Genomic DNA, 12,434 nt, shown 5'->3' with positions numbered 1-12,434 from the left:
GGGCCGACAATGAAGTGCTAATTCACACCACACTACATTCTTTTGCTAATCAGCGTTGCTACAGACACAATCTCCCCTCCCTTTAGTGTAGCAACGCCTCTGTAACCAGGGAAACCAAAACATTAAATAGAGGAGCACGTGGAGGGAGAACTCAGTGTAAAGGAGGATTTGGCGCCCAATGTTGGGGAGGATAATACGCTAGATCTGGGGGTATATAGGGTACAAGATGGTGTATCGGTCAGAATACAGGAGGCAGCAAAGGACGTTTGGACACAGGGAATGGCCAAAAGGTAGATGGAGGGATGGACAGGTTTATTGAGTAGCAGGATTGAAGGTCATAATAGAATTGCAGATTGATAGAATTGCGGAATGATTGCGGAGTCTGCAATAACAAATAATAAGAATAAAGGTAAAGACAATCCCAAACTAAATATTTCAAATATGGCGCAAACATGCTTTAAATGACCCTAAAGGAAATACAGTATAATAACGTCGTTGCCAACGTACATAGTTGAATTCTAACGCTACGAGTGGCCGCATTATACTTATCTTAATGACACTCATCGTAATGTGGGCAATCGGATGGTCTGGGGAGACCTCTAGTGATCGAAATGAGGAACAGGAATGGCGGCAACAGGAAAGTGTCTCTCGTCCGCGAATCCGCTCAGAGTGCCATACAAGGACCCGAACTGACACGATGGCAACAAATACAAACAAATATACTTATTATACGACAACAACGATCTAGGGCTTACCTTTTGGTCATGAACTCGGCTTTTTTACTTGCTTCAACTATAACTAGAAAACTTCTACCCCACCATACCGCGAACTGCTCTCTTCCGGAGTGCCCTGCTCATGCGCAGAGAACGCCGCGTCACCCCATGGAATCACGTGACATGCGGAGCGGGAAAATAGGCAGAGCCGCTGCCAACACAGACATGCACATAGAACAACACAACATGCAAACGATGTCACAGCCTGTTGTACAGCCGCCCCCAAATGTGCAGGGCACATTTGTTTCAAACAAAGGCTCATCAGTCTTTATGAGAGTCCTGAGTCACTTCCGCTGGGAGGGCTGGTAGCACCACCAGTCGAGCTACTGGTCGGGTGTACTGCCGCCCTTTAATGTCGACATCAGCTGACCTTATGTGGCCATCGTCACTGCGATGAACCTTCGTCACATGACCAATAGGCCACATGGCACGGGGTAACTGTGGCTCGGTGATCATGACCACTGACTTCTCCAGGAGGTCGGGGGGGGAGGCTTGCCATTTCTGTCTTGTTTGCAATCCCGGTAGGTAATCCCTGATGAATCTTGACCAAAACTGGTCGGCAAGGACTTGGGAGTGCCGCCAGCGCCTTCGGCTCAGGATTTCGCTCTTCGGGTAGACGATCTGGGGGAGTGATCCATCAGGCCGCCCCAGTAGGAGGCTGTTGGGGGTCACGGGGTCGACGTCAGACAGGTCAGCAGACACATAGCCCAAAGGTTTTGAGTTGAGAATGGCCTCCACTTCCAACAGGACGGTGGAGAGGACGTCCTCATGGATAGGCTCAGTACCTAGACAGGTGCGGAGTGCAGACTTGACTGCTCGTACTTCTCTCTCCCATACTCCACCAAAGTGAGGGGCTGCTGGGGGGTTGAAGTTGAATTTGATTTTACGTGGAGCGAGTTGACTTTGTAGGGTTGGACACATACTTGTGAAGGCTTCCCGAAGCTCCTTCTCTCCCCCCTTGAAATTGGTCCCGTGGTCTGACCACAGTTCCGAGGGGGTTCCTCTTCTGGCAATGAATCGCCTCAAAGCCATCAGGAAAGCATCGGTGTCCATATTTCGTATGAGGTCCAGATGTACCGCTCTGGTGGTCAAGCACTTGAAGATGAGACCCCAGCGTTTCTCATGGCGTCGTCCAACCTTTACTAACATGGGACCGAAACAGTCCATGCCAGTGGCGTGGAAGGCAGGTTTATGCAACTGGAGGCGTGCGGTTGGGAGGTCAGCCATTTTAGGTATGGAAGGCTTGGCCCGCCAGCGCTGACAATCTACACAGGAACGTTGATAGCGACGAACTGCTTCACGGCCGTGAATGATCCAATAGGTCCTCCGCAACTCTGCAAAGACTCGCTCTGGCCCTGGGTGTTTAAGGTCCTGGTCATATTTCTTTATGAGCAGGCGGGTCACAGGGTGTGAGGCGTCGAGGACGATAGGGTGTGGGGTGACCTCGTTCTGGCCCTCTAGACGGCGTAACCGGCCTCCTACTCTGATTAGGTCGATGGAGGTGTCGATGACTGGCGCTAGAGTAAGAAGTCGACTCGAAGTTTTAACAGGCTTCCCTGCAGACAGCTGAGCACAATCGTCTGGGAAGGATTGCTTCTGGGCTCGTTGAAGGATGAGTACTTCAGCTTGTCGGTATTCTTCAGCGGTAGGTGAGTAGATCGGAGGGGCCTGGCCATGAAGCTCCCTTGCAGTAGCGTCCATGAGTTCCTGCCAGGTGTTGCACGTCTTGTCTTGTAGAATGGCAATGTCAGGTGAGGTGACGGTGGACCCACAGAACGTACCTTTCCTTAGTTCAGCGGCATCATCAGGTGGAATACCGTGTGGCATTTCTGGCCAGGTGGTTGGACCCTGTAGAAGGAAGGTGGGTCCTTGTGACCATCGATTGGGCTCCAACAGGGATATCAATGTCTTCCCTCTTGTCAGGTCGTCGGCAGGGTTGTTGTCTGAGTCTACGTAGCGCCAAACAAAGCCTTCCGTAAGCTCCTGGATCTCAGCTACTCTTGACCCTACAAACACCTTGTATCGACAGGATTGCGAGTGTAGCCAGGTGAGTACAGTGGTAGAGTCAGACCACAATACTGTGCTGTGTACTGGGAGAGCAAGCTCTTTCTTGAGGGTGGAAGCCAACTGCGCTGCTACAAGAGCCGCACACAGCTCAAGGCGAGGTACAGAATGCACACGCTTAGGGGCTATGCGGGAGCGAGCCAGAACAAAGGATAAATGTACCTTACCCTGGTTGTCTTCGGTTCGGAGGAAGGCTACAGCCCCGTAGGCCTTTTCTGAGGCGTCAGCAAAGATGTGCACTTGCCGAGTGGTCCCTTCGCGGTGGCTATCCGCAGGCGCATACGGACGTGGCATGGTAATGTCCGGCAGATGCTTGAGCTCCGCCTCCCAACAGGACCAAGCCTGTAGCAGGTCAGGAGGGAGGTTAGGATCGTCCCAACCTCGCTGCTTGTCCCACAGCTGTCTTAGGATGAGCTTGGCGCGAATGGAGAATGGCAGCAGGTATCCCAATGGATCGTACTGTGAGGCTAGGACTCTATAAATGTTCCTCAAGGTTGGTACATCGTAAGGGACTAACCGCTGCTTGTAGCCTAGGGAGTCTGCCTGCCAGTTCCAGCTGAGGCCCAGGGTCGACTCAAACGGGTTGGACTTATCTTGGGCTAGCCACAGGTCTAGACTGGTGGATCTGAGCTCTGAAGGTAGGTGGCTGAGAACATTTGGGTCATTGCAAGCCCACTGTCGCAATTCGAAGCCGCCCGAGGCGAGGAGTTTCCTGAGCCGGTCCACCCGACCCTTTGCTTCGCTGGGTGTAGCCACACTCTGCAGGTAGTTGTCGACATAGAAACAGTGCTCCACGGAGAACCTCATGTCATCGTTTGACTTACTGGGATCCTTGACATGTCTTTGCAGGGCGTATGTCGCACAACATGGGCTACAGGTGGTCCCAAAGGGGAGGACCTGCCATTCAAAGATCTTGGGTGGTTGTTCTACCTCTAGGTCTCTCCATAAAAATCTCAGAAGGGGGCGATCCTCAGGGAGGAGACGGACCTGGTGGAACATCCCTTTAATGTCCCCACTAACTGCAATGGGACCTTCTCGGAACCTCAATAGGACCGCTAGCAGTGAGGCACCTAGAGTTGGGCCTGGTAGGAGGAACTGATTAAGGGACTGGCCCAAAAATTGATGAGAACAGTTAAAGACGAGGCGGTTCTTCCCGTTATGGGTCACGAGGTGATGGGGGATAAACCAGCTCTCCGTTGATGAGGTGTCCTCGCTAATTTCCTGCACTGCGCCTGACTCGATGAGTTTCCGCATCTCCGCTTGGTATGCTTGTCCCTGCTCAGGGTTCTTAAGGAGGCGTCTCTCAGTGCTGCGCAGCAGGGCCATAACTGATTCTTTCGGTGCTTGCAATAGTGGCATAGCCGCATGGCGTAACAGGGGAGTAGCGTATCTAAGGATGCCACTCACCTCGGTACGTCCTGTCTTCGTCTCCAGCAGGGCTATGGCTTGCTGATCCTGCTTGGATCGTGTCACTTCCCTCTCTGGCCTGTAGGGGACTGTATCCACTTGCCAGAGTCTCTCCACATGCCTGTAGAGATCATCCATGGGTGGTGGAACAGAGGTGAACAGGCATTGAGCTGGGTGAGCTGGCCGCCCCGTCGACTGACACGGGCCCTGCAAGGTCCACCCCAGTCTAGTGCGGACAGCTGCTGGGCTACCATGAGGACCAAGCCTGACAGGCTCGATGGGGGTTACGAGGTGGGGCTGGTCTGAACCTATGAGAAGCAAGGGCTTTACTTCTCGGAAGGTAGGAATAGGGATTCCACGCAGGTGCTTGAACTTCCTCTGTAGGTGGCTAACTGGGTAGCTATGTGGGGCTAGATTAAGATGGCTGGCTGTAAAGGCATCAGTGATCTTAAACATAATATTAGGGTTGGTGGGAGAGGAGACCCGGAATGACACTGTATGGCCATGCAAGACTTGGATGTCCGAGCGCACTGTGCGCAGTGGGAGGTCTTCGGGAGCGCCGTTAAGGGCTAGGGACTTAGCAGCGGTGGGGAGCAGCATAGTCCTCTCAGACCCATCATCCAGTATAGCGTAGGTGTCTAACTTCTGACTACCATAGTGCACGTGTACTCGCACCACCTTCAACATGACTCGGTTCCCCACGTGTGGTCGGTCAAGGTAGAAGGACTCGGAGGCACAGGTAGTCAGGCAGCTTTCAGCCTTTGGAGGTGAGTCATCCTTAACTTTCTCAGGTCTTATGTTAATCTCGTGGAGAGCGAGAAGGTGCTTGCCTTGACAAAGGTTACAGGGTTTCTTGAGGTCGCACTGAGCGGCGAAGTGTCGACGGGCACAGCGCCAACACCGCTTGTGCTCTTGGATCCACCTCTTCAGCTCGTCTTTGGTGAGCTGGGCTACACCACTACACTGGCTGAGGTAGTGGTCTGTACTCTCACAATAGGCACAGTATACCTTGGACTTGTCTTTCCCTTTGACAGGTTTCTCTTTAACTAGTTTCACTGAGGGCTCCTGGCTACTATGCAGGACTGCTGTTTGCTTAGCCACAGGACGAATGTTCCATTTAGTGCTCTGCTTCTCCTTGGAGCTCCGGCTACTGGTAGGATCGTCAAAGTCCTGGCACCATGACTCGTGGCGAAGCCACTCTGACAGGTCCCGCAAGGTGGATGTGGCTCCAGATCGAGTGGGCTGGGAACGGCGGAAATCGGCTCGCTGTTCAGGCGGAAGCTTACTCAGTAGGCGAGCTACGTGAGAGCCACAGCTTAGTTCAACTTCTCCTTCGTGGCCCAAGGTCTGGAGGAGACCCACCAGTGATTGTATTTGAAGGGCAAATTTCTGGAACGCCATTGGATCACCCCGCCTGACCTCTGGGCCGTCCAGGACGCTGGATATCTTCTTTAGGGCAAGCTGATGAGGTTGACCATATTTGTCATAGAGAGCTGTCATGGTGTCCGTGTAGGGTGTTGGAGAGTTTAGATAGGCGTCAGATATCAGTTTGGCCTCTTCTAACTTAAGATGGTCTACTAGTACCTGATACTTGAAGAGTTCTGTAGCATTGGAGGGGAGGAGGTTCTCTAATGCTATACGTAGCCGGGCGAACTCACTAGGGTCCGGGAAAGTGAACTTGGGAATGGTCGGTTGGGGTCCTCTGTACACTGGCTCTGGGTATGGAGGTTGCATGTAAGGGGTGGTTCTGTGAGAGTGTGGCACTTGAAGATGTGGTTGACCAGTTGGGGATGCTCCTAGAGGTAAGGGTAAGTTACGTGGCGGTACAGGAGGAACGTGGGAGGACTCACGGCTAGAAGGAATGAACTGTGGATGACGGAATTGGGCTGGTTGTGGCTGAGGCCTGTAGTGTAGAGGCTTGGTCTCCGGTGGAGTCGGGTAAGGAGGTAGCTGATGAGCTCCCAGATTCAAGGCACTGAGGTTGGCGTTTAGGGCTTCCTCGGGTTCAGGCCATGGCGGAGGATCAGGCCAATCCTCCTCTTCCTCTGACTCAGTGAATCTCGAGCTGTTGCTCGTGGTGACGGCCCCATCAGGTGGTTTGGGACTGGAACATGCTGGTAGAGGGATGTTCACTTGACTCATGCCTATTCTTAGAGAGTGGGCCACGTCAATCAGCTGCTGAAGGTCACTACGGGCTTTATTTAGCTCCTTCAGTCCGGCATGGATGGCTTCGTGAGTCTCACGCAGAACCGCATTCCCATCTTGTACGGTGTGGCGGTTCGGGTGGTACTGGTCCTGGTTTGGCTGTTGTTGGTATGACTGGACAGGTGCAGATAAGGTTCTATCATCCGCATTCCTCCTCCGGGTGAAGCTTGAGGCTAGCTGAGGGGCTCTATGCTGAGCAGCATCCTCGAAGCTCTCCGGATGAAATTGAGGTGCACGCAAGGAGATCGTCTGGACTAGTCCCTGCTGTGGGTATGACGGTCTGCCTGTTGGGGTCGGTGTAAACGAGTCCCAACGTGGTTGGCCGCTGTGCTCATATCCCACGTAGTCCACCTCAAAGTCCTGCATCCAAGCTGGGGGGTGCGTCCGACGTTTTGGCCTCACATCCAGGTGTCTTTCTTGATCTTGCTCCATCCTGAACACTATATCCGGCTCGAAGGACCACAATGTAAAGGAGGATTTGGCGCCCAATGTTGGGGAGGATAATACGCTAGATCTGGGGGTATATAGGGTACAAGATGGTGTATCGGTCAGAATACAGGAGGCAGCAAAGGACGTTTGGACACAGGGAATGGCCAAAAGGTAGATGGAGGGATGGACAGGTTTATTGAGTAGCAGGATTGAAGGTCATAATAGAATTGCAGATTGATAGAATTGCGGAATGATTGCGGAGTCTGCAATAACAAATAATAAGAATAAAGGTAAAGACAATCCCAAACTAAATATTTCAAATATGGCGCAAACATGCTTTAAATGACCCTAAAGGAAATACAGTATAATAACGTCGTTGCCAACGTACATAGTTGAATTCTAACGCTACGAGTGGCCGCATTATACTTATCTTAATGACACTCATCGTAATGTGGGCAATCGGATGGTCTGGGGAGACCTCTAGTGATCGAAATGAGGAACAGGAATGGCGGCAACAGGAAAGTGTCTCTCGTCCGCGAATCCGCTCAGAGTGCCATACAAGGACCCGAACTGACACGATGGCAACAAATACAAACAAATATACTTATTATACGACAACAACGATCTAGGGCTTACCTTTTGGTCATGAACTCGGCTTTTTTACTTGCTTCAACTATAACTAGAAAACTTCTACCCCACCATACCGCGAACTGCTCTCTTCCGGAGTGCCCTGCTCATGCGCAGAGAACGCCGCGTCACCCCATGGAATCACGTGACATGCGGAGCGGGAAAATAGGCAGAGCCGCTGCCAACACAGACATGCACATAGAACAACACAACATGCAAACGATGTCACAGCCTGTTGTACACTCAGAATTGATGGAGATTGTAACCGAGTTTCCTCTCTCTATCGTTCTCCTCGCGAGTAAACCTGTTCTGGTTCTTTTCTCCTCTTCCTTCCAGCGTGTGGTTAAATGTCTGATGGTATTTAGACCTAACATTTATTTGGTCCTTCGAGCCGGAAGCCAAAACACCTGAGGATTCCAGCGGGCAGCAGCGGAGATCCAGAAAGACTGCGCGTGGCAGGACCTCCCTAGGTGAGGTCCTAGAATCCTTTTCAAGGGCTGGCTGTCTGCTCCGCCGGCTGGGATCCAAAGGTTGAAGGCAATCCGAGGTGCAGAGGTGAAGGGAACCAGAGGGTGAGTTTGTTTTGTTTTTTAAAAGAATGAGCGGCCGAGGGCTCGTCGCCCTATAAAAGTCCTAGGACAGAACGGAAAGGTCCGTTCTAAAGGTACCAAAACGGAAAGGTCCATTTAAATAAAAGTTACTCAACGGAGAAGTAACTAAACGGAAAGGTCCGTTTAAATAAGAGGACAAAGGTGTCCGGCGGAGAGGTCCGTTTGTAGGGTTAGCGTAGTCCGCGGGAAACAGGAAGTTAAACCGAAAGTCACGCAATACTGTATGATTGAGAGTGTGAATGGGAATACGTATCACTAGATATAGTACTCCATGTTAAAGCAGTGGGGAACACATAACGTGGTTCTGTGGACGCAGTAGGCAAGGATTCTCCACCAGCCACCAGAACGCTGGTAGAAGTGAGAATCACCAAAGGATCTTTTCGTTATCCCACTGGAAACACCCGACTTTAGAAACCCTTATGGTTTTACAGTTGGGACCAAATTGATTAAAATGGGGAACGAGAAGAGTAAAACTAAAATCCGAGATACTCTAAAATGTAACGATTCGAAAATAATTGAAAGGCAGGATCTCGACCAACTTAGAAATTTCGATAAATGGGTAAAAAAAAAAAATATATATATATATATATATATATATATATATATATATATATATATATATATATATATATATATATATATATATATATATATATATATATATATATATATATATAAATTTGAGGGACAACTAAAAACAACCAAATTATTAGGACTTAGAGGTGCCATAAACGAAACAACAAAAAGAAATGTTAAAGAAATTAAAGAAGGAATCTGATGATGGAGAGAGAAAGAGAAAGAGAAAGAGAAAGAGAAAGAGAAAGAGAAAGAGAAAGAGAAAGAGAAAGAGAAGAGAGAAAGAGAAAGAGAAAGAGAAGAGAGAAAGAGAAGAGAGAAAGACAGAGAGAGAGAGACAGAGAGAGAGAGACAGAGACAGAGAGACAGAGACAGAGAGACAGAGACAGAGACAGAGACAGAGACAGAGAGAGAGAGATAGAGACAGAGACAGAGAGACAGAGAGACAGAGAGAGAGAGAGAGAGAGACAGAGAGAGAGAGAGACAGAGAGAGAGAGAGACAGAGAGAGCTCAGAAAGCACTGTATTGCAGGTAGGAAGATGATGAGACTGGGCCTAACAGTAGGCAGGCAAGAGAAAACCAAAATTTACAGAGAGCTAGAGAAGAAGGGGGAGGTCTAGAGAAAGTAGAGAAACATGTAGAGAAAACACATGCTATAAATTCAAAACTAAAGATCATAGCAGGAGGTATACATAAATCACACCCTCCATGCGGAAAGAGTAGTAATAGACAAACAAAAACAAAAACAAATGAAAGCTTCAAAAGACACTTTTCCGGTAGACCAATAGAATTCTGGAGTTGCGGGGAAAACGGTCACATGGCACGCGAGTGCACAAATGAACAAAGACAGTTATGACTAGGCCAAAATCAAATCAGATTTCCATGTAATGAAGTGGGAACCTGGCTGCCAAAATTAAAGAGAAATTAGCTTAAATATACAGGAGATATTTGTGTTAAAAGTGTCAGGTTTATTTCAATGACTGAATAACTATTAAGAGAAGAGCAACAGCAAACAAATCACAAGTGAGACAGAATATTAAGTCTTTTCTCGCGAGGAGTGCAGTACAGATAGCTTAATACAATCTCTACACACACACTAAATATCTGTAGGCACTCCCGCTCTTTTTATTTGGATTTGCCCTACCCACAGTGTGAGACAAGCCCCTAAAGAAAGGAGGGGGAAAGCATGTGGGCTTTGCCTCGTAAGGAAAAATCACTAGGTGTTTACATACTAATAAAGACATCTGGGAAGAGGAGTTTGAGTGGACTGGATACAGAAGAGAAAACCTTTGACCTCAAGTAAAAACATAGCAAGGGAAGTTTTACGACATTGTGTAGGATGCAACAAACTAAGTTATTTATTACTGGTTATATACATTCCAACCTAATCCTACGATCAAGATAGTTAGGAAACCCTGACTTTAATGGTCACTTGGAGGTTCATCTGGGGTGCAAGACAGCAATGAGGCATGTTGTCTAACAAAGTGGTCTTTGTTAGAAAGGAACTGTCCTTCCGTGGTACATTATAAAAACAGCAAGGCCAAACAGCAAGCATATAATGCAGTAATATTGCGGTAAGGCATTGATTAGAGAACGCATGATAACATATATATACATTTTTCTAACAATTCCCTCCTGTTTATCATAAGTTCTCAGAGACCATCTTATCACCTAAAAGCGGCCATTTCAAAAAAGATTTTCAGCCGTAAGAACACAATTCATAAGAACAAATTTACACCCGGGAGGAGATTGAGCCTTAATAATCAATGTCAGAGTCGGGAAACAAACCGGACAGGTTTACCAGAGGAGCCTCAAAGATGGAGCCATCGCTAGAGCGACAACCCTCGTCAGTCGCAAAGTCGTCCCCTTGGAGCAACGAAAAAGTCTCAGCTGCTGGAGAGATAGCAGTTGTAATTAACCTGTTAATTAGAGACCGGAGACACGGAATACAACATCATCCACACAAGGTCAAAACAGCAGAAAAAACGGCAAGGGAGACTAGGACCGAGGAAACCAGGGTACGGTACTGTCTGAACACGTTTAGCCAGTCGTTCCAAACCTCCGTGTTCACTCCACTGCGTTCCTTCATTTTCCCATTCAAGGTCCTCAGGCCCTCAAGGGCCTGGGACAGGCTTCCATCAGCGGCAGTATTATTTGGAATGAATGTGCAGCATTGCTCACCAAACATGGCGCAGACACCACCCTCTTTTGAGAGTAGCATATCAAGGGCCATTCGGTTCTGGAAAGCCATGAGGGAAGTCGCGGCCAGTTGGGAGTAGACCGCCCTGAAACCCGCCTCGGTCCAATTTCCAAGCCTCTGCACGTTGTAATGGATGTAGTTGATCCTGTCGACATTTTTGTTAAGAGTACACCACCAACACAGGGTGGATTCAAAACCAGCTGCTATCTGATTCACCAGCTTACACTTATCCGGTACTCCTCTGGGAACACCAATTGCATCAATTTCGGTCAGATCATCGTCGGCTGTCAAATTCAAAGATATTTTGGTTTTTACCAGCTTTTTCTTTTTTCAGATCTTGGGATGTTGATACATATACAATTTAGCTTGACTACATTCTCTGAAAGCAATGGCTTCTTTTTTCTTTCTTCAATGGATATTACTATAAAGAATGCTCTGTCACACATTTCATAATCCAATATACGTGATAGATTTCACACAATCTTTGATCAATGGTGACGGTACAACATAAGGCAATGGTCACAAACCCATACATATGACATATTAAATTTTGTTTGTCTTTACAGCTTGTTTTGCCATTAGCAATCAATTGCTTCGTTTAGCAGTTTACTCTAATACTAGTTACCTGAAACAAATTATCCACATTCACTTTAGATATATTCATCCCATTCTTTAACATCTACAGCGGTTGTTGACAAAGTACACATATAAACATCATACTTTCATGGCAGTCCAGATCTGACACAGCAGATCATCCTGCAAAGGTCAAATTGATCTTTTAAATCGCTACAATGCAGCATAATTTTTTTTGGAGTGATCAATATAAGTTGTTCACTCATCTCTCCCCTACTCATTATGACTTAGTTCCCACAAATACCATATTGCTGAAGTTAACAAAGTGGCAACAAAGATAGCCACCTTACATGCAATAACGTCATTGTTCCATTTTCTTGTTCCCGGCATTTCTCTAAGAGGTAAGGCTCCCTTTGGGTCACTTTTTCCCGATTGAACGTTACCTCAAAAGAAATTACCCTTTTGTAATTTGCAAGGACCACCTCAACTGACCTTTCTGCTATTTTAATGGCAGTTGATGTAATTATCAATATTCAATGTGGCCCTTCCCCCGTGGAAGAACACCAGCGTTTTGCTTTCAATGCTCTTAATGAGAACGTGCTTTGTTCTTTTTGCCTTTAAAATATTAATTATAAATATAAAATGTAAATGCCAAATTTGAATCATCCTTAGTTTCCCACTTGGTTTTAAAACATGGTAATCTATATTGTCGCCCAAACAATTTTTCATACGGGGTTAAACCCACAGTACTTGTAATATTTAGTACAGTTTGACCAGGTCTAAACATTTTGTCCATGATCTTCCATTTTTCCCATGCACATTTTCACACTTTATACCAGTTCTGTCACGAGAATTAATTTCCGAAATCCCATATCTCGGTATTATTTCTTTACATAACGTTTTTGCCACTGTTAAGGCATTCAGTGTTTATGTTGAAGCCAATTCAAACCATTTTGAGAATGCATCTTT

At 47.6% G+C, this 12,434-nt stretch overlaps 1 protein-coding gene across 3 annotated transcripts; it reads right to left on the bottom strand.

Annotated features, from left to right (window-relative positions):
- Window positions 1–291: 291 nt before the first annotated feature.
- Window positions 292–7,742, bottom strand: LOC133148746 (uncharacterized). Of its 3 annotated transcripts, none has more exons than XR_009712821.1 (3): window positions 7,515–7,742; window positions 508–6,963; window positions 292–382 (listed from the first exon to the last, which is right to left on the bottom strand). XR_009712821.1 is itself a non-coding variant. In XM_061271664.1 (2 exons), exons 1-2 carry the CDS (start codon window positions 7,523–7,525, stop codon window positions 1,035–1,037), a joined length of 5,940 nt encoding a protein of 1,979 aa, XP_061127648.1. In that variant the 5' UTR covers window positions 7,526–7,742; the 3' UTR covers window positions 292–1,034. The 3 variants fall into 3 exon arrangements, 1 of the variants encoding a protein (XP_061127648.1); XR_009712822.1 differs by having other exon boundaries at window positions 756–6,963; XM_061271664.1 differs by having other exon boundaries at window positions 292–6,963.
- Between the last annotated feature and the right edge of the window lie 4,692 nt (window positions 7,743–12,434).

This window comes from Syngnathus typhle, unplaced genomic scaffold (assembly GCF_033458585.1).
Source record: "Syngnathus typhle isolate RoL2023-S1 ecotype Sweden unplaced genomic scaffold, RoL_Styp_1.0 HiC_scaffold_149, whole genome shotgun sequence".
NCBI classification, from domain to species: domain Eukaryota; kingdom Metazoa; phylum Chordata; class Actinopteri; order Syngnathiformes; family Syngnathidae; genus Syngnathus; species Syngnathus typhle.
The sequence above is the reverse complement of the archived record's forward strand: the minus strand, read 5'-3'. Positions and strand labels throughout refer to the sequence as shown.